General features: G+C 42.9%; 1 protein-coding gene across 1 annotated transcript in view; it reads right to left on the bottom strand.

Annotated features, from left to right (window-relative positions):
- Positions 1–22,936, bottom strand: part of GAB2 (GRB2 associated binding protein 2) — a 59,549-nt gene extending 36,613 nt beyond the window's left edge. Inside the window, exon 1 of the mRNA XM_040255616.1 lies at positions 22,263–22,936. Coding sequence (XP_040111550.1) covers positions 22,263–22,524 — 262 coding nt within the window. The 5' untranslated portion in view covers positions 22,525–22,936. The remainder of the gene's footprint in view (positions 1–22,262) is intronic.
- Positions 22,937–23,267: the final 331 nt, after the last annotated feature.

Below are 23,267 nucleotides of genomic sequence, written 5' to 3'. Positions count from 1 at the left end.
TTACTTGGTTGACTACTAACTGGGTTCCCCCCTCATCCCCAAATCTCTCATTTATAACTAGAGACACTGTGGTTCCTCCAGAGAGTCAATCCATAAAAGGAATGAAACACTCTGTTGTTTACTTAGGGTCATGAGGACTGATTGTGGGAACTCTGCTAAGAGCTGCAGGCCTGTCAAAAAGAGTGGCCCTGGCCCTTGCTCTAGGAGTTTATACTACAGTTGGGAAGAACAAATTTATACTTAGGGCAGCACTTCTCCCTTCCCCCAAGGAACTTTGGGAACCCATTAGTATTCCCATGAGAATCAGTCCATCTAGTGGGCACCATAAGCCCACACATCAATGATGCATTTGACCTTTGTGACCTTTCCATTGAAATACTGAAACTGTATCGCTGTATTTTTAAACTAACCAACTCCGCAAGAGGCAAGTTTCCCCTTTCTCTGACAGTGGCTCTCACTAAGAGACAACGGGCCACCAGCATGAACCATGAGTGTCAGACGTTAATAATGGGAGTTTATCAAGGATCATTAGCAGTGGCAACAATCACAAGAACAATTCCTGGAACTGCTCAAGTCTGGATGGGGAGGCTGGGATTCTAAGAGCTCCAGCTTGCCGAGGGAATTCTCAGATCCACAGCATTACTTGACCCAGAACTGTGCCTTCAGGAGAGGCAGCGTGGTTCGGGGAAAGGAAGGTGGGTTCTGAAACTGGAATCTCAGCTGGTTTTGCTGTGGAACCTAGGAACAGCATCTGAATCTGTGTCCTAACGGGTAGAATTGGTACTGACAGCTCCCTGTAGGTTTGGCCCAGGGACTCCAGAGGTGCCCCAGTGCCTGTGGGTCAGTGCTCCACAAAGGAGACCTCTCCCTCCACACTCCATTGGGGGGTCACCTGCTGTATGAACTGCGTGTGCAGACCTTCGGGGTTTGGTTATAGAGTCAGGACTGGTCCTCTGGCCTTCCCGTGGTGGCAGAGGGCAGCAGGCAGAGAGCCTGGCAGGACTCGACTTCCCACCGGCAGCTCTTTCTCAGCCACGGCCTCCAGTCCTGGGGTCATAACCAGTTCCTAGCTTCGCATCTTGAGCTTCCCTGCTCATCTTCCTCTCTTGTGTCTTGATGCCTCAGCAATCCTCATTTTTTCCCCACTGGGATCCAAAAAGGAGAGTTATTTTTTTTTAACATCCCCAGGAGGGCCCGCATACTATGACCATATGTACATGGATCTGAGCAGGCTTGCCAAGGCATATTATTATCACACTAGAACAGGAGTTGGCAAACTAAGGACCATAAGTCAAATCTGGTCCACTGCCTGACTTTATAAATAAAAGTTTTACCCCTATTCATGTACATATTGTTTATGGCTGCTTATATGCAAAGTGGAGTCCTTGCAACAAAGAACGTACAGGTGGTAAAGCCTACAGTATTGACTATCTGGCCCTTCAGAGAAAGTCTGCCAGGCCCTAGACTAGTAATTCTCAGTCTGGTTTGTACAATCATGTCCTCTCTCAAATCTTAGTATCTAATTTAAGTTTGTCACTAAGGATACAGAAGTGGGTTGAAGCTAAGACCAGTGAATCCTAAACTTATGCTTTGGAATAATCAAGAGAAAGAACCACAAGAAAAGCCAGTTTGGAGAGCTCATGAATATAATTATAAGAAATCATACTCATTTTCATTTTAGCACACCTTGGGGCACAAACAATAAGCTAGCTGCTGGTCAGCATACAGAATCAGAAGGTATAAGAGAATAACAGGAGTGATTTATGCTGCCAGACTTGGGAAAGAACACCAGTTGTTGTTGTTGTTTTTTTCTGATCCTTAACCATTTCTTCTTCTTCCATATCACAGATGCACAGATGTCATTTTCTGTCTAGAGATGTTGTGTGTTTCTGGGGGTGCTGGGGAGGGGGGTTAGAGCTGCTTTACAATGTTGTGTTAGCTTCTGCTGTTCACAGAAGTACCTCAGCTATACATGAGTGTGTATACATACATATCTATATCTCCCCTCCGTGGGCCTCCCGCCCCGCGCCCCCACCCCTGTAGGTCAGCACAGAGCACTGAGCTGAGCTTTCCGTGCTGCACAGTAGCTTGCCACTAGCTCCCTATTTTACACATGGTAGTTCCAGTCACTCTTTATCACATTCCTTTGTCTCCTTTTCATCAAAGCACTTATTACTACTATTTCACCTCATGTGAGGCATCGCTGGTGCTTCAATATGGTGGCCATAAAAACACGCCTCTCAGACCTCCTGATGTGGGCAGCACATTTTCTAACAGCCCCAGCTGTTGGCCCTCTGCATCCCTTAACTTCCCCCGTACGAGTCTCATCCACTGACAAAGAATGGCAGGAGGACAAACACCAGCCTGTCCCTAGGAGGAAATGGGACTCCTTCAATGGGAAACCTTGGCTTGAGGCTTCCCAGTGACCAGCCCGAAGCTGTCTTAGATCTGCACTATGCTCTAATCCTCCGTCCTTCCTTCTCCCCATCACTGGGGTCAGACCTGCAGCCCTTTCTCAGGGTCACTCCCAGCACCCTTCACAGGCATCTCCCCCAGTAAGTCTCTTGCACATCTAAATGCATCTTGACAGCGGCTTCTTGGAGAACCTGAACCAACATACCCAGTGTCTAAAAGAGTTTGATGAACATCTGGTTGGCCCAGGTTCATTCTGCAAGTAAACCACAGACCCAGAATCACAGGCCAGTCCTCCACGCCAAAACCTTTTCTACCAAAAACAGTCATCTGAGAATTATGTCCTTGGTACCTCTGTCCAGAGGGCCACTGCTCTGAGGAATCTGATGAGAAAATGTGTCCACCGATGACCAATCCCCATAGCTGGCCTGAGCTCTCTTTACAGTTACGTGGACTCTAGTGGGCATGAGGGAATATGTCTTAGATTCAGAGAAAGCTGAAAATATGGTTTAGGACAATCAAGAAGAGCTGGCTTATGCTGAAAATAAAAGCAGTAAGAGCTCTGTGTGATACTCTCTTAAAGGAATGTAAGGAAAGAGGCTACAAAGGCAAAGCCAGAGAAAGTCATCACAAAGGAGCAGAGAAAGCAGTGGGTCTCCCCAGGTCATCATATGCACGCTGAGGACCCCCCCCCAGGCATTGTGACAGCATGAAGCAAGGAACAGTATCTAGAATTTCAGGGTACAGTTTAATTATTAGGAACATGGATTCTGGAACCAGGTTGTCTGTGCCTGAATCCCAAGTTCTTTAATTAGTAGTTGTAAGAACCAGGGAAAGCTGAGCCTCTCTGTGCCTCGGTTTCTTCATCTGCAAAGTGGGACTAAGACAGTAAGGTCCCTCCATATGAACCTTCAACCTCGAACTTTCCAAGGTGTGACTATGCACTCGTCTGTCCAACCCTGGAAGTTAGTCCCTCTGGCCGGTGTGCGCCGTGAGCGAGTGCATGCTCTACGAGTGGGGGCGCTTTTGTGTGCTTCACTGTGCAGAGCACAGCAGCAGAGCAGCTTCATTTCAAGCTAGGTCCGCAAGAGGATGACTTCCCTGAACTGCTTGCTATGCAACCCGAGGACCTTATTGACGAAGACCTGATGGGACTGGAGGCCCAGAGAAAGGATGAAGAGAGACAACAAGAATTAGTGAAGGGATTCACAATGCAGGACATGGCAGGGGGTTTTCTTTGTCTGAGGAGGCACAGTCAGTTTTTGAGGTGCAAGACCCAAATATAGACCAGGCTGAGGCAGCTGTTCAGGACACAACCCAGCAATACCGTGTTGTCTATGATGAGAAAAAAGAGCTACTACTCAGGCATCACTGTATCGTTTTTTTCAAGAGGGTTGATAGGGTTGACTCCAGCAAGGAACCATCAACATCAGGCGTGAGTGAGGCAGCCTGTCCCCGTCTCCTACTGCTGACGACCCTTCAGCTCTGCCATCTCCCGCCGCCTCTAGTCAGTAATTCTTCTTGCCTGTTCACTTGATGCCAGCCCCTGTATGTCAGCTGCTGTACTGTAGCACTGTGTTTTTCAAAGTACTGGACTGTAAGATTAAAAATGTTTTATTTTTGTGTTTGTCTGGTATGTATTATTTGTGTGAACACTATTATAGACTTATTACAGTACAGCGCTATGTAGCCAATTGTGTTAGTTGGGTGCCTAGGTTAACTTTGTTGGACTTATGCACAAATTGGACTTATTAATGTGCTCTCGGAATACAACTCATTTGTATGGAGGAGACTTCACTGTAATAGATGTCTACCCCATAAGATTATGAGTTAAGATCTGTGAAATGCTTTGAATACTGCCTCCTACAAGGTAAGCTCTACGTAAAGATCTCTCTTTGTTAGTAGTCGTATATTTAAAGAGACACCTTTGTTTTTGAGCATCTCAGTAACTTAAGTATAATGCATTTCAAATTAAGAAAGTCAGGAAAGTTTGTATGGTAAACATATAAATCACACACAGTAAAAATGTTTCTGAACTTAGGCAAAACAGAGATAGTGTTATTTAGAATGTTTTGTTTTGGGGGAGATAAGACTCTTGAGAGTCCTTTGGAGATCAAACCAGTCAATCCTAAAGGAAATCAACCCTGAATATACATTGGAAGGACTGATGCTGAAGTTGAAGCTCCAATACTTTGGCTACCTGATGCGAAGAGCTGACCCACTGGAAAAGACCCTGATGCTGGCAAAGATTGAGAGCAGGAGGAGAAGAGGGCAGCAGAGGATGAGATGGTTGGATGGCATCACCAACTTGATGGACATGAATTTCAGCAAACTCTGGGAGACAGTGAAGGACAGGGGAGTCTGGTGTGCTGCAGTCCACGGGGTTGCAAAGAGTCAGACACGACTGAGCGACTGAACAACAACGACGACAAAGAATAACACGCTATACACACTCAACGGGCTGCTTTGAAGATCACAGAGAAGGCTGCAACAATTTATTAGCTATATACCCCACAGATATTTAATGTGTACTTATCAGGTACCAATGGCTTCCCAGATGGCTAGCAGTAACGAATCTGCCTGCCAATGCAGGAGACACGGGAGGCGCAGGTTTGATCTCTGGGTCAGGCAGATCCCCTGGAGAAGGAAATGGCAATGCACTCCAGTATGCTTGCCTGGAGAATCCCATGGACAGAGGAGCCTGGCGGGCTATAAGCCAGGGCATCTCAAAGAGTTGCAGATGACTGAGGACGAGCACAATACAATACTATCAGTCACCAAACACCACACTGTATGGTTTAAGTGGATTCTTACATAATCTTAAAGAATGCTTAGAGACGGGAATACCAGACCACCTGACCTGCCTCCTGAGAAATCTGCATGCAGGTCAAGAAGCAACAGTTAGAACTGGACATGGAATAATGGACTGCTTCCAAATTGGGAAAGGAGTACGTCAAGGCTGCATATTGTCACCCTGCTTATTTAACTTATATGCAGAGTACATCATGCGAAACATTGGGCTGGATGAAGCACAAGCTGGAATCAAGATCACCAGGAGAAGTATCAGAAACCTCAGATATGCAGATGATACCACCCTTATGGCAGAAAGCGAAGAGGAACTAAAGAGTCTCTTGATGAAAGTGAAAGAGGAGAGTGACAAAGCTGGCTTAAAGCTCAACATTCAAAAAACAAAGATCATGGCATCCAGTCCCATCACTACGTGGCAAATAGATGGGGAAATAATGGAAACAGTGACAGACTTAATTTTCTTGGGCTCCAAAATCACTGCAGGTGGTGACTGCAGCCATGAAATTAAAAGATGCTTACTCCTTGGAAGAAAAGCTATGACCAACCTAGACAGTATATAAAAAGCAGAGACATTACTTTGCTGACAAAGGTCCATCTAGTTAAAGTTGTGGTTTTTCCAGTAGTCATGTACGGATGTGAGAGGTGGACCATAAAGAAAGCTGAGTGCTGAAGAACTGATGCTTTTGAACTGTGGTACTGTATAAGACCTGTGAGAATCCCTTGAACTGCAAGGAGATCAAACCAGTCAATCCTAAAGGAAATCAAACTTGAATATTCATTGGAAGGACTGATGCTAAAGCTGAAACTCCAGTACTTTGGCCATTTGATGTGAAGAACTGACTCACTGGAAAAGACCCTGATGCTGGGAAGATTGGAGGCAGGAAGAGAAGGGGATGACAGAGGATGAGAGGGTTGGATGGCATCACTGACTTGATGGACATAAGTTTGAGCAAGCTCTGGAAGTTGGTGATGGACAGGGAAGCTTGGCATGTTGCAATCCATGGGGTTCCAAAGAGTCGGACCTGACTGAGCGAATGACTGTATGATCTTTATAATAGTCTTGTGAAGAATGACTTGTTTCTATTGTACTGATGCAGAAATTGAGGCTCAAAAAAGTAAACTGACTTGCCCTAGACCATGTTAAGACTGAACTCATCAATGCTGTGGATTCATGTACTTATGATTCCAAGACCTGTGCTCTTTGCTCTTTCCTAAATTGACCTTCTGAACTGGTGTGTATGTATGTATGTATATACACTCACATGCATATATACATATATATTCATCACACAAGTGAGAGGTGAAGCCTGGGTTTCATTTCTAACCTTGCCAGTTAGCTGTATGATCTTGAGCAAATTAGCTCCCCTTTCCTGACCTCCAGACACTGTCATCTGAGGAGTGTGGAACTAAACACCCTCTAAGGGCCCTTCAAGAGCTCATATTCTAGAATTTTCTCAGTCTATGAAATCTACTCCCTTCTCTGTCCTGGCTGAGTGTTTTGGCTATTATGATTCACAAGTTATGAAGAATCTGTCCACTGATCTCACCCACAAAAGGAGTGAGGAGGTGGGAAATAAACGCAAACAATAAATAAGTGATAGGTTTACAAAATAAAGCTCACGTCATTGGTATGTCCTGTCTTTTCAGATTAGCTAGAACATCATTCATTTTGAATTTTTCGCCTTTTTTTGCTGTCCTTTTTCATTGTATACCACTGTTTTATACAGAATTTTAGACTCTACGTACTGTTAATAAGGTTAGCATTTCTTGACGCTTCTTTTTGGCTACCCCCCATCCCCAACAGGGAATTTCTCAAAACAACAATGTTTAGAAGTAAACTGTAATTTTCAAACTGTCATTTTATATAATTATAACTATTTAGAAAGTTATAAGCAAACACTATAACTAAATCATTCATTTGAATCATCACTGGCCAGCTACTATGCATCTCTACTGATGTGGTGACAGAAAGATAGAGGGTCTCTCAGTCTCCCCTCATTCCCAGACTCTGTGCTCTAGCCTTGGCGAATTAGCTTCAGTTCCCTAAGCTCCTGGGAACTTGAATATGCAGCCCACAGAGAAAGCAAGAGAAAGCTGAACTTTGAGGTGGTAGATGTGTTAATTACCCTGACTGGTAATCATTTTACAACGTTTGCATATATCAAATAGTCATGATGTACACTTTAAATATATACAGCTTTGTTAATTAAATAAATATCTGGTTATTTATTTCTATTTATGTGGGGAAAAAAGAGAGAAACCTGAAGTAACTAAGAAAATCCTGTATTGATGAGTTTTAACCTAAGTTGATTAAAACTTCAATTTCTATCACTAGCCAGATAGGGGCTTGACATTGAAATTAAAGTCAGAAGTCTGAAAAAAACTTTTTCTTTTCACACTTGAGGTTAACCTCAATTTAAAAAAAAATCTGTTAGTCATATTGGCATATAGCCAAGGCAGAGTTCAGTTAAAGGCAGGCAAATCTTGGTGAAGACTGAGGGCCCCAGAGTACCCCAGACTGTGGTACTACACACAGAGGAGGCAGGCAGTCACTAAGAAGGGCTCCAGGGGCAGTATGGCAGAAAGAACAGAAGTTGGAGGACTTGATAAAGCTTGTGAGGTCACTGAGAACGAGATCACGGCTTAAGCTCTTCTCTGGCACGTGACCCTAGAACGTGACCCCAAAACAGGTACTCAGCGTGCTGAGTGAGTGAACATAGAACAGAAACTGGGTATCACCCAGCCACGTGGGCAGCAGAGGCCAAGAGGAGGAGGAAGCATGTTTAGGGAAAGCAGAAGCGGATTTTCTTCAGAAATTCAGGCAGACCACTGGCCACCTGGAAGTCAGCCACTGGGTAGACGGGTTCCAGCCACTGGCTTACTGGTTCGGGTAAGAGAGGGGCTAAATAAAAGCAGGAGAGGGTACAGGCCTAGGTGGAATTCTAGATGACAGTCAGGTTAACAGGAAATGACTCAAGAACAGGAAAAGTAGACAAAGTCCCAGGGCTGACCTTAGTTTGCATGCAAAATGAAGATCAGAACTGAGCAAAAAGGATGAAGAATCCCAAAGCCCTGACTCCAGGCTGGGCTGCAGGGTGGGCCTCAATGGGAAGGCAGAGTCCAAAGGCCTCTGGCCATGAGTACAGAAGCAGAGGCTGGGAGCTGGGTGATCCTGACACCCCGTAACCTCTAGATCACCGCTCCCCAGACTTTTCCATCTTATGGAGGAGTGAAAACGCTGCCTGTTTATTTGTGTGTGCACTTTAAAAAACTGCCACACAGGGTTCACAATTTTTTATTGCGAATATGGAAAAACTATTGTTTACTGCAACTGTCATTTTACACACACACAAACACAAGGACACTTTAACAAACATGCACAGCCATAAGAAGAGAATCTCTGAATAAAGGGAAGTTATAAAATCTGACTACATTTAGTCTTACGAAAACTAACTACATTCTCATCATGTTGTTTTTGTTGTGGACTGAGGACATTTTTCACAGCTCAGCACTGGTCTGTGGGACCTTGTTTGGCGATATCTGCTGCAGACCAGTATTTCTGCGCTGTGTTCCAGCCTTCCCAGGCGGCCAAGGGCGAGAAGGAGGAGCAGGCCATCTGGGTCCAATGCCAGCTTACAGTGCTTGACTCCACCCCCCCTGCGACATTTAGAACAGCGCCTTCTCGCCTGTTTCACATACTGTGTCCATGTAAGATTTAGTTAACAAGCGTTGCAAAAAAAAAAAAGTTTGAAAATCACTGATACCCAAGCTCCTAGTTTACTGTTGAAGAAACCAAGAGCTACACACTGAATTCAATAACAAAGTTGAAATTAAAAACCAGGACTTTGACTCCCAATTCAGATCTCAGAGAAAGGTGACCATACCTACTGCTTTTGCAGAGTTCAAAATCTTGGGCATCTCAGAGAAAGGTGACCGTACCTACTGATTCTGCAGAGTTCAAAATCCTGGGCAGAACTCTACATAGCTGGATGTTTTAACCATAATCAAGAGCTTCGGAGTCCAAGGTGACCTTACCACTAAATTCAAAGTCCTAATTCTACCGTTAGCCAAAAATTAGAGTTATGCTGGGCTTTGGAGTCTGGTCTGGGACCAATTCCACAATAATTTATTACCCTCCTTCACTAGAGATAATTAGAAATATTCAAAGAACAGGAAAGGGGGGAGCACCTCACGGGATGTCTGGAAGTTATCCAAAGCTTCTGGTGTTGAGGAGCTGGGCTGAGGCGCTCTCATTTCTAACAGTCTGCGGGTTTGGCAGGTAACACTAGACTTAATCTAAGCTGGCTGGCTGGGGTGCTGAGGGGGAGTTTCTGGTACACAAGGGAAAGCAGGAAGGAGGATCAAGGCTAAGAACGAAGGGAAGAGGGTCAGGTTTCCTCTGTCTCCCTTTCCTCCTCCAGAGGGTCTGGACTTTGCTGCAAGTCAGGGCTGAAGCCTGCTCCAGGGCAATGCAAAAGTGTCTGTGTGGATTTTATGGAGTTCATGTCCCAGCTCAGAGCCTACTCTCAGGGTGACCAGACCCAGCTGTGGACAAAAAACAACAAACAAACAAAAAATCGAGGAAGGTCTGATATTTCAGGGTTATTTAGAATAACATTTTCTTTTTCAAAATAAGGCTTGAGGACTTCAGATCTGGCTGGAAACTGGTCTGGATGTTTATTTTCCTCATTGTCTCTGGAAAAAAAGGGTGGGTGATTCAGACATCTGCCTCCGCCTCTGGGCTGGGGCCTGGGTCAGTCTTCACTCTGATCTTCGCTCCTCAAGGGACCTGTGTCAGTCTGGGAGGGAAGCTGCCTACCACCTCCCACATTTGCTCTAAGCTTCCCAAAAAGGTCCCCCAGAGGAGTGAGAGATCTGAACTCAGTTTAAAAAGGCAAAATACAAAAGGTAGGGGAGGGAACAAGGGAGGAAAAGGTCCTCCCAGAAACGAGGAGAGAGACAGGGTGAGGTCTCCAAGAAAGGACCTCCCTTCTTCCCTCCCCAGCCTTGTCTACTCCCAGCTTTTCCCTCTAACCCCTGCTTCTCCCTTGGCACCACTCCCTGTGTGAGGGGGAAGGACCAAGGTCACCAGAAGGCATTGGAGTGGACTGCCTGACTCCATCACAGCCCTCCCTGCTGTGAGAATTCCAGTTGGAATAAGGGGGCCTGACCTTTCACGCACTAGTCATTCTCCCTGGAGAGGAAGGAGCTGTTTGAAGACCCTGATAATATTCCTCCACTGGAGGCTGAAGACTTTCCCAAAAGCATATTGATGGGTATCATTTCATCTCAGAGGGAACCAGGACTTAAACTAATCCTGCTGTTGAGTTACTGGGAAAACTCATGGCTTACTAGAAGTTTATGGCCCCTGCACAAGGATCACATGCAGAGTCGTGAAGTGTTTCCATATTTAAGGGGCTTCCCTAGTGGCTCACACAGTAAAGAATCTGCCTGCGATGCAGGAGACGTGGGTTCGACCCCTGGGTTGGGAAGATCCCCTGGAGAAGGAAATGGCAACCCACTCCAGTATTCTTGCCTGGAGAATTCCATGGACAAAGGAGGCCGCCAGGCTACAGGCTACAGTCTGTGGGGTCACAAAGAGTTGGACACAACTGAGTGATTAACACTTTCACTTTTCAAATATTTACAAAATACTTAAAGGGGAGCAGGTTCACCCAAAATTTTAGTAGGGACAGAAGATAAAAGAACAGTTGGCTGGAAGGTCATCTTTCCATAGAGTTAGTCGTGCAACTGTCGTGAAATTCCTGCCAGGGAGTTTAAGAAGGGAAAAAGCTACAATAAGAGACAGGATATGGAGGAGGCTCTGGCCTTATTTCAAAATCTTCAAGAGTTGCAAACGGGGCTCTGGCGATCTAAACTCCCTAAGCTTTGGTTCACAGTAGTTTGTTGGCTACTTTGAGATGGATCATGTTGTCTTGCTAATTTAGCCCTTTGAGAGTAATATTAGTGCCCAGATAGCACTTTGCATATGTATAGCTCTCAGTGATATATCAACTTCTTGCTTCTCTTCCTTGCTGGCTATTTTGTGATTTGCAAACAGCCACAATGAACAGGTCTTCGAGGCCAATATCACTGATGAACATAGATGCAAAAATCCTCAACAAAATACTAGCCATCTGTATCCACCAATACATCATAAAGATCATATACCATGATCAACGGGGATTCATCCCAGGTATGCAAGGATTTTCAACATACGTAAATCAATCATTGAGATATACCACATTAACAAATTCAAGAATAAAAATCATATGATCATCTCAACAGATGCAGAAAAAGCTTCTGACAAAATTAACCACCCATTTATGATTAAAAACTCTCCAGAAAGTGGACATAAAGGGTACATACCTCAACATAATAAAGGCCATATATGACAAACCTATAGCTAACATTAATACTCAATGGTGAAAAGCTGAAAGCATTCCCTCTAAGATCATGAACAAGACAAAGATGCCCACACTTACCACTTCTATTCAGCATAGTTTTGGAAGACCTAGCTATAGCAATCAGAGAAGAACAAGAAGTAAAGGGAATCCAAACTGGAAAAGAAGTTAAACTGCCACTGTTTGCAGATGACATAATATTATACACAGAAGATCCTAAAGATGTACTATAAAACTACTAGAACCCATCAATGAACTTGGTGAAGTTGCAGGTTACAAAATTAATATACAGAAATCTATTGCATTTCTATACACTAACAACAAAAAATCTGAAAGAGAAGTTCAAGAAACAAATCCATTTACCATCACATCAAAAAAAAAAACCCCCAAAACAAAAACCTAGGAATAAACCTACTTAAGGAGGCAAAAGACCTGTATTTCGAAAACTATAAGATGCTAATGAAAGAAATTGAAGAAGACATAAACAGATGGAAAGATATACCATGTTCACAGATTAGAAGAATCACTATTGCCCAAATGACAATACTACCCAAGGCAATGTATAGATTCAACGAAATCCCTATCAAATTACCAGTGGCATTTTTCACAGAACTATAACAAAAAAATCTCAAAATCTGTACGGGGACACAAAGGATTTCGAATAGCCAAAGCATTCTCAAAAAAGAAAAACTGAGCTGGACAAATCAGGCTCCCTGACTTCAGACTATACTACAAAGCTACAGTCATCAAAACAGTATGGTACCAGCAAAAAATATAAACCAATGGAATGGGACAGAAAACCTAGAAATAAGCTCATGCACCTATGGTACAGTAATTTATGACAAAGGATGTAAGACTACTCAACGCTGGAAGACAGTCTCTTCAACATTTGGTGCTGGGAAAACTGGATAGCCACATGTGAAAAAATGAAATTAGATCATTCTTTAACTCCATACACAAAAATAAGCTCAAAATGGGTTAAAGACCTAAATGTGAAACCCAACACTATAAAATACCTAGAGGAAAACACAGGCAGAACATTCTCTGACATAAATCACAATAACATCTTTTTCAATCCATCTCCCAGAAAAATGGAAATAAACAAAACTAAACAAATGGGACCTACTTAAACTCAAAAGCTTCTGCACAGCAAAGAAAACAATAAACAAAATGAAAAGACAATCCAAAGACTGGGAGAAAATATTTGCAAATGATGTGACTGATAAGGGATTAGTCTCCAAAATTTACAAACAGGTTATGACCCTTAACAGTATCAAAACAAACAACCCACTCCAAAAAATGGGCAGAAGATGTGAATAGACATTTCTCCAAAGAGGACATACTAATGGGCACAAGAAAAAGATGTTAAACTTTGCTAGTAATTCGAGAAATGTAAATCAAAACTACAATGAAATGCTACCTCGTATCTGTCAGAATGGCTATCCTCAAAAAACTCCACAAACAAAAAATGCCGGAGAGGGCATGGAGAGTAGGGAATTCTCTTACACTGTTGATGGGAATGTAAATTGGTACAGCCACTATAGAGAACAGTATAGATGTTCTTTAAAAAACTAAAAATCGAGCTGCCGTAGGACCCTGCGATCTCACTCCTGAGCATCTATCTGGAGAAAACCAAGACCTGAGAGATCACATGCACCCCGGTGTTCACGGTTTACAACAGCCAAGACGCAGAAGCAACCCACACGTCCATCGACAGAGCAATGGACAAAGCAGCTGTGGCGCGCATATACAAAGCACTGTCACTCAGCCATTAAAAGGAATGAAATAGTGCTATCTGCTGAAACAAGGATGGTCCTAGAGGTTGTCATACTGAGTGCAGTCAGTCAGAGAGAGAAGGAAAAATGTCATATATTCCTTATTGTGGAGCCTAAAAACAAATGATACAAAATAACTTACAAAACAGAGAGAGACTCAGAAAACCAACTTATGGTTGATGGGGAGGAGAAGGGATAGTTAGGGACTTTGGGAAGATCACGTACAGACTGCTATATTTAAAATGGATAACCAATGGGGACCTATTGTATAGTGCGTGGAACGCCACTTAATGTTATGTACCAGTCTGGATGGGAGGGGGGGTTTGGAGGAGAATGGATACATATATATACAAGGCTGAGTCCCTTTGTGTTCACTTGAAACTATCACAGCATTGTTAATTGGCCATACCTCAATACAAAACAAAAAGTTTAAAGTTTAATTTAAAAAAACAGGTCTGTGAAAAGGGATATGGATCAATTAAAAGGAATCAGCACACAGTCCTGGCATGGAGTTAAAGCTCTTAAGATTCTAGACCCGGCGACACTGCTCCTTTGGGAACGTCAGTGCCTTCAAACCTGAGCTTCCTTACTTGTGCAACAGGGATCATGCTAGCATCCCTGCCTCTCTTGTGTCTTCATGATCAAAGGAGACTGTGTGTAAGTGTTTCTATAGGCTGTACAGTTCTCTAAAAACAACAGGGACTTAAACCATATTCTGTTCATCTTGACCTTCAGATATAAAAATCGTCACATTCACCAAAAGCACTGCATGGAAAGCAGAGAAATAAGCAGCTGCCACTCATACTGCACAGCTATGCACTTCCCAGCTTCCCCCCAACCCCTCGGTGAGGGAGCAGTCATCTTCACGGTACAGATGGTAACACCTCCAAGAGATACTTATTCAACGTCTAGAGCACATAAGTAGTGGCAGCCAGTGTGCCTTTCAGAGTGCGCGTGAGAGTGAGGGGCTGGGCAGGCCCTGCACTGGCCACGGAATTAGAGGAAGGTGGGGACCACCGGGGACAAGAAGCTCTTGGCTTAGAAGATTCAAAGGGGTGGGGGCTTCCAAGCAGTCGATGACTCCTGAGCCCATGAATAATTCATCCAAGCTCTGCACTGGGAGCTGGTTCTTTTTGTGTGTGGTACATCTGGTCAGGGACAGCTGCCCATGACGGAGCCACAAACGTGAGGTCTTGGCTCCGCCTGCTCGTAAACACAGCTCAGAGCAGCTTTCTGCTCCGTGCTCGGGGGACTGAAGCCTATTTTGATTCCCAGAAAAGGCAGGGTTCTTACTGTTGCTTGTGCATGCATGTACACACACACGCACACACGCACGCACACATACACCCCCTCCTCAAACAAACAAAAAGCCAGCTCCACGTATATGACCTGAAATCCTGATATTCATTCTTGGAATTGTTTTTCCTTCCTGAGCGTCGTATCAGGAGGCTGTTTTCCCCACCCTTGGTTTGATATTCAGACTCCACGTCACTCTTGGTTTGGTCTTGATACTAGGCAGGTTTTACCCTAAGCATTTTTGGCTGAAATATATGAGGAATTGGAGAGTCGTAGCAGAAAGAAGCTGGGGGTGGCAAGAAGGATTAAAAAAAGACTCCATCTGCCACAGAACTCCTTCCAGCTGGAAGTGAAAAACACAAGTTTTTTTTTTTTTAAATGACAGGTCCCATCACAACTTAAAAAAAAAAAAGAAACAAGGAATATGTACTTGAGGGAGGCTCTGTATGGGAAGGAGTTTCTACAGGACCAACAGCAAGTGAGGGTATGGACTGCACGGGTCTTGGGGACACCTCTGCATAGAATACAATGTGAATCCTCCATTGGGAAATATGAAACTTGAGGGGCTGCCAGTGGTCTAAGGTCTGTGCTGATAAGCTCATAGAGAAACAACTGGTGGGTGAAAAGATTTTCTCTATTTGAAGAAAGGAAACTCAGACCTCAATCAAGTGACTTCTTCATATCATCCCAGAGTTGGGATGTGAGCTCAAGCACCTCCTCACCCACCCACCACAGATTCACCAATAGAGATTGATGGCTGGATTAAAGCTCTACAAGTTACTAAATTCTTGGAATATTCCAGCCCAAGGATTTCAGCAATATGGACCGGTTAGGCAGGAAATGTGAGCCAGCTGCAGGACCCCGGTGGAAGGGGTCAAGGAGTGCTTTCAACCTAATATGTGGTATCCATAGGGGTGAGAACAACAGGGCTTGGTCTGGCTGATGTTCACATTCCAGGAGGTCCAGGGCAAAGAGACGGCGTGTGAGAATGCAGAGTCAGACTTGGGTTAGACTAGAATCCTGGCTCCATCATTTTCTAGCCGTGACCAAGTCAAGATCATTGCTACCTCAAAGGATTACTGTGCATTTCTAGTAAGAATGTATTTTACATACCCTATTTTACAAAGGGTAGATGCGCAATACACAGCTCCTACTATTTCCGTTTGTGGTCACTGAGGGTTACCTATGAGTACAGGATGCATCCCACACGAGGCAGGTGAGTAAGCCCCAGCAACAGGAGAGGTGCTGTATTTAGGAGGAAGCTTAGGCAGATGAGGGTGCAGAGTCTGTCTGAACCCAGCCAATGCATGGGTATGACAGATAAGAGCTTTAGTCCTGGAGTGTTAGGCATGGAAAAAAAAATAGCACTCAGTTTTGTTTTTTTTTTATTTCAAAGAAATGGAAACACAGTTGATTAAATGAAATAAAGCACTTTAGCAAAAGTAGGTAGTCAAATGTTAACTTCCTTCCTGCTTTTCCTCATATCCTGATTTTAAAAGAAACACTGACTTAAAAAAAAAAAAGAAAAGAAAGAAACACTGACTTAGATGATTAATCTTCTACTCCTTACCTGAGGGTTTTATAGATAAGATATACTTTGAGGAAAAGCTTCTAAGTTAAAACAAAACCTATTATTTGGCTGAATCTTGTTACATACCAGATTCTACCAGAGGAAGAAAAGCCCATTTGGTTTCATCAGAAAGATCTCACAAAGAATCCTAAACCTCCATCATGGACAACTAATATTCTTGCTCTGATAATGAACCCACTAGATATCTATTAAATAACCCCTTATAAAGGAAGTTACAAGTTAAAGGGAATATATTGTCTAACAGACAAAGCTGTTGAAAAATACTGACTTGATTACTTGTCGCCTCCTTAATATTCTCCCTCTTTTCCTTCCCTGGTGAGCTGGCGGTGTGTGGGCTGGTGCCTCCATCTGTGGTGATGCTTCTGTTATAGAACTGCCCTGGGACTGTCTGGTTATGTCTGTTCCCTCCACTAGACTATGAGGTCCGAGTGCTGGAACTCTACTGTTCATCTTTATAGTCTGTAGCCTCAGTGGTTATGACGGGGACTGTCACAGAATAAGTCTTCCATAAAGATCTGCTGAGTGAATGAACAATGTATCAATGAACAAACAAATATTCCTACCAAAAGAAAGTGGGCCCAGATGATGCAGTTCCACATATCTGAATCTGAATCATACTTAAATTCTATATAGTAAAAGCAGGGATTCAGACAGTAACTGTTTTTAAAATACGTGATTTAAAAACAAGATATTTGCACCAGGAATAAATTTTGCTACATTTTAAGGATAAATTTTTTTTTGTAGGGACACCTCTAATCCCACAAGAGAATAGTTCAAAGTAACTTGCTTTCTGGTTCCTCCCCAACCCCATTATACATATTTCCTAAAATCTGATGTATTCCTTGGACTTACTTCTCACATTTATGAAAGCTTTGAGACTAGAGGGTCTCTGGATTTTTTCTCCTGCTTTTTAAAAACCTCTTCCCTATTTTCTTCCTCTTTTTTTTTTTTTTTTGGCATAAGCATTTTATTCCTCCATCAAAAGTAAAATGAAAAACAAAATCCATAAAAGCTGTAATAACAAAGATTTGGTCAGGCGGAACCAAAAATTCCACCCAGGAAGCAAACATTATACCAAAGAATTTAAGAGTAAAATGGGGCTTCATAATCCTTCCTCAAGGAAGATCACAGAATTCCTGCATGCTAAGTTGCCTCAGTTGTGTCTGACTCTGTGCGAACCCATGGACAGCAGCCCACCAGGCTCCCCTGTCCACAGGACTCTCCAGGCAAGAACACTGGAGTGGGCTGCCATTTCCTTCTCCAGATACTTGATTAAATCCAATTAAATATATGTACAACCTGTATACTGAAAAACAGAAAATGTTGTCCAAAGAAGTTAATGAAGATCTAAAAGAATAGATTTACCATTTTATATATTGGAAGGTTCAGTATCTTCTCTAATTTGCCCTATGGGTTCAACACAATCCCTAACAAAATAAAACATAATTTCTAGTAGAAATTGGTGAGAAAATTCCAAAATTCTTACGGAAATACAAAGAACCTATAAAATAATCTTTAAAAAAATAGAATTATAAAAATTACAAGACTTGTTTTAGGGAAGGACATCTAGTCCAGGCACAATCAGCTACATAATTTGCAGAGCCCAGTGCAAAGTGACAAAGGCCCCTCGCTCAAAAATTAAGAACTTCAACACAAATAAACGTAAAGATAACTTGTGCTCATGGATTTTAAGAATCTGCACTGGTAAAATGTCTATACCACCCAAAACCAGTTACAGATTCAGTGCAATCCTCATCAGGATTCCAATGGCACTTTTTACAAAAATAGAAAAAACAATCCTAAAATTCATATGGAACCACAAATCATCCCAGATAGTCAAAGAAATGTGGAGAAAGAACAAAATTGGAGGGGCCACACTTCTGGATGTCAAAGTATATGATAAAGCTATGATAATCAAAACAGCATGGTACTGGCATATTAATAAAAAAACAGACACACAGACAAGTGGAACAGAATAAAAAGTCCTAGTATATGGTCAATATTTCATAAAGGAGCCAAGAATACTCAAAGGAGAAAAGTCTCTTCAGTAAATGGTATTGGGAAAACCAGATATTTACATGCAAAAATAAATAAATAAATAAAATTTAAAACCAATCTCACACTATGCACAAAAACTAACTTGAAATGCATTAGACTTAAATGTAAGACCTGAAACTATAAACATCCTAATAGAAAACACAGAGGAAAAGTTCTGTGACATTGGTCTTGGCCAACGATTTTTTTTTTTTTGGATGTGACACCAAAAGCACAAGTAGAAAAGGCAAAAATAAACAAGAAGGACTACATTAAACTACAAAGCTCTGCACAGTGAAGTGAAGTGGCGTGGCCCAGTCGTGTCCGACTCTTTGCAACCCCATGGACTGTAGCCTACTGGGCTCCTCTGTCCACGGGATTTTCCAGGCAGGAATACTGGAGTGGGTTGCCATTTCCTTCTCCAGGGGAACTTCCCGACCCAGGGCTTGAACCCAGGTCTCCCGCATTGTAGGCAGATGCTTTACCAGAATGAAAAAGCAGCCTCAGGAACGGGAGAGAAATACTTGCAAACCTCATATCTGAAAGGTGTTACCCCAAAATACACAAAGAACTCATATCATTTGATAGCAAAATCTCAAATAATCTGATTTAAAAATGGGCAAAGGACCTGAATAGACCTTTTTCCAAAGAAGGTATCTGAATAGTCAACAGGTACAGAAATGCAAATAAAGTCAAAACCACAATGAGATACCATCTCACACCTGTTAAATGGCTCGTATCAAAAAGATTGTGCTAAGTGTGACCAGAGATGTGGGGAAAAGGGAACCTTGTGGACTGGAGGTGGGAATATAAATTGGTACAGCCACTATGCAAAACAGCATGGAGGTTTTACTCAAAAAATTAAAAGTAGAACCAGACAACCCAATAATTCCACTTCTGGATGTATCACTGAAGGAACTGAAATTACTGTCTGGAAGAGTTATCGGCCCCCTCATGTTCATTTCGGCATCAATCACTGTACGAGTGACATGAAAACAACCAAAGGTCCACTGAGGAATGAGTGGATAATGAAAATGTGACCATATATGTATGTATATATGCGTCACATTATATATACACACATACACACACACACACATTTTAAAGTGGTGTATATTTGTTTTAGAATGTTGTGTTACTTTCTGCTGTACAGTGAATCAACTATCCATAATACACAAAGCCACTCTCTTCTAGACTCCAAACCGATATAGGTCACTGCAGAGTCCTGAACAGAGTTCCCTGTGCTGTACCGTAGGTTCTTATTATCCTTTATATACAATAGTGGGTAGGTGTCAATCTCAGTCTCTAAATTTATCACCCTTCTTTCCTCCATGGTAACCGTATGCTTGTTTTCTATATCTGGGAATCAATTTCCGTTTTGTAAACAGGTTCATTTGTACCATTTTACATTCCTACCAGCAACAAATGAGGTGGGATACATGAGCAAAGCCTGTTTCTTCACATCCTTGCCAACACTGGTCACTGTCCATATTTTGATTACAGTCATCTTAGTGGGTGTGAAGTGTTATCTCATTGTGCTTTTGTTTCACATCTCCCTAATGAGTAAGGATGTCCAACACCTTTGCATCTTCTCATGGGCTTACTGGTTATTTGTATATCTTCTCTGGAATAATGTCTATTCAGATCCTTTACCTATTTTTAAATGAGGTTATTTTTGTTGTTGTTGTTATTTTTTTTGTTGAACTATTACTGAGATGTAATAGTTCTTTTTATATTCTAGATACTAGACCCTTATCAGATATGATTTGAAAATAATTCCTCCCATTCTGTAGGAGTTTCTTAAAACTATTTTGCAGCCCTAAGTCAGACCTACTGAAACAGTACCCATAAATTAAAAGATGAAAGTTTTTAGGGTGATTCTGATGACCCACCAGGTTTGTGAACAAATAATCCAGACCAGAGCTTCTCAAATTTCAATGTGCCTACAAATCACGTAAGTATCTTAATACAATTCAGAGGGAGATAGAAAATTTCCTTAGGATACCATGGTAATAACGGTTACAAATGTGATTCACTGATCAATGCTAAAATTAGTGGGCAAAATTTTAAGCAGAAATGGGTTATTTGCACATCATTAAAGTACTTCCTGCAAAATATTTATTAACTGTGAAAGCATAGGTAGTAGCTTTACAGTGGAAGAAGGTGTCAGATGCCATCTTAACCTAGTGATGAAGGTAACATGACCAGTAATAAGGTATATTGGTACCATGTGTCTCCTGATACAACGTGCAGAGAAAAGCACACTACCCTGTGGTAGTCTCCCCCCCAAACCTCAATCTAATCATGAAAAATCATCATACAAATTCAAACTGAGGGAGATTCTACAAAATATCTAGCCAGTATGCCTTCAAAGTGTCAAGGTCAAAGAAAAACAAGAGACTGAGAAACTGGCATCCCAGATTGGAGGCCCTAGCGGCAGAACCACCAAATCTAATATGCTATCCTGGACTGAATCCTGAACAGAATAAAGACACTGGTGAAAAACAAGTGAAATCCCAATATACTGCAACTAACTGTCTTGTACCAATCAACATTTTGACAACTATACTCTGGTTAAGAAAGATGTTGAGGTTAGGGAAAGCTGGATGAAAGATACATGGGAACTTGCTGTACAATTTCTGCACCTCTTCTGTAAGTTCAACATTATTTCAGAATAAGAAACTTAAAAAAATATGCAGATTCTGATCCTGTAAGTCTGAGCAGAAGTCTTCTGTCTTCATAACAAGTTCCCAGGAGAGGTTGATGCTGCTCATCCATAAACTCCACTCTGGTACTAAGAGTCTAAATCAGTGATTCTCAAACTTAACCATGCATCAGATCACCTGGCGGGCTGGTTAAAACACCTCCAGAGTTTCCGATTCACTAAGTCTGGGGTGGGGCTTAAGAATCTTCATTTCTAATGGGTTCCCAGATGAGACTGATGTTGTTGATGAGCTAGAAACAGTTTTCATGTTTTTAAAGGGTTCTAAAAAGTTTAGAAAACAGGTATAGGAATCAGAGATTGTATGTGGCCTTCAATTATTTACAGAAAATGGATGCTGAGCCCCAGACCCTTGCCACTCGGTGTGAAGCCTTTAGAAGACTGATGCCTAGGTCCCATCTCTGACATTCTTAGCTAACTGATTTGATATGGATTCTTAGCATCAACATTTTAAATATGTTCCTCTTTAATTCTGATATGTAACCAGGTTTAGGAAACTACTAACTTAGGCTTTCATCTGCCACACACACAAAAAAGAGCCCTACTCCTCAATCATCCTAGAGTTGGGGATGAGCCCAAACAAATGGCAAAGAGCATTTCTGCAGCTGAAGCCTCACTTAAAAATGGTGAGCTGCTCTTTCTGTGAAGGCTAACAAAATCTGAACACATGTCAGAATTTCCCCCTTCTCATGTGTCCGTCCGTTCCCAGGAAAATATAAAGAACAGTGGATTGTATGTCAACAGTACTCACAAAGAATCCCACACCTCCCCTTGCCAATAAAGCGGCAAGTGTAACTGTGCAGGTTGTTCTGAAACAGGAGTGGATAGAGGATGGATCAAAGAAGAGAGCAAGGTGCAAGCTGCCCACGTGTGGGTGGCAGGTTAACCAGGCACAGAGAGCTAGAGAGCTGAGGGGAGAAAGGGCAGGCCTGAGACACGGGGCGGCGCGGAGGTACCTGAAGAAATACCATCAAGCACCTCGAGCTTCATCATAACCCCAACTTGCCTGCTTTCCACATGAGCAGACTCACGGCTAGGAGGCCCTCTACCCTGTGGCCAAGCCCTTCAGACTCTTCCCCTCTGCCTACTTCTCCCCCACCTCAGAGGACAACCTTAGCTCAAGCCCGCTCTGCTGTTCAAGGAGTCTGAAGGCCGTCCCCTTGGCCCCAGGGGCCCAGCCACTGCCAGGGGGCGCCTGGCCCCTGCTGAGCGTCTTGTACCTGTGCTCTCTTCTGCCTGGTTGAAGCCGCAGATCTGGCAGATGCTCTGGACCCACTTATTCATGTCCTCCTCCGTCTCGGCCACCAGGTAGAAGGTGCGCTCGCTGGTCTTGATGTCGAACACGAAACTGTCCTGCAGCTCCTTCTTGTTGAAGGTCAGGCCTGCGTCCACCTGCTCGCAGAAGTTCAGGTTGATGACGCGCAGGGGCTTCTTGGCGTGGTCATTCTTGTAGTATTCCAGGACGTCGGGGTCACCACTCATCCGGCCGCTCCGCAGGATAAACCAGCGTTTCTTCCAGGCCTGAACGGGAAGGAGCGAGAGGAGGGGGGAAGTCGTGAGTCAATTCAAAGCTTTTCACAGGTCCACAGGTATCACCAGGCTAAGGGTGGGGACTGGTGCACCTGCCGGCCAAGCGTGGCCTCCATCTCCTTTTTGTGTTTCCCCAGAGTTTAAAAAGCAGCGGATGACTTTAGTATACACATTAGTGCAGCATTTCACTACTGAAACAGGGTCTTATCACTGTGAAATGAGATACGTCATTTCAAGAAGTCAGATGAGGACTAAAACACTTTACACAATTATTCCATTAAGCTAGAATACAGCCTCAAACTCACAGGACTTTTAGTCAGGGTGGAACTTGCAAAGCCATAACATCTCAGTTTATGGATGGGGTCCCCCACTAAGACAGACTGAGTTGAAGCAACAACATCACATACAGCAAGTAGCGGAGAAAAAAGTTTCCAAGCTTTCAGTACCTGGTGCTTTTTACCCAATCATGATGCCTTGGAGGAACCACACAGAAACCCTTCTAAAATTTCCCTGAAGCACATAACTTCAGAATTTCCCCCATCTCATTCACTATATATAGTGGATAATACTATATCCCTAGTATTTATAATACAGCCCTGTACATAATAAGCACTCAATATATATTACTGAATGAATAAACCCCTTATGTCATGCCATATTATAGAATTTAACACTCAGTTACACATTTCCTTATG

Source organism: Oryx dammah, unplaced genomic scaffold (genome assembly GCF_014754425.2).
Source record: "Oryx dammah isolate SB20612 unplaced genomic scaffold, SCBI_Odam_1.1 HiC_scaffold_15, whole genome shotgun sequence".
Classification (NCBI taxonomy): domain Eukaryota; kingdom Metazoa; phylum Chordata; class Mammalia; order Artiodactyla; family Bovidae; genus Oryx; species Oryx dammah.
The sequence above is the reverse complement of the archived record's forward strand: the minus strand, read 5'-3'. Positions and strand labels throughout refer to the sequence as shown.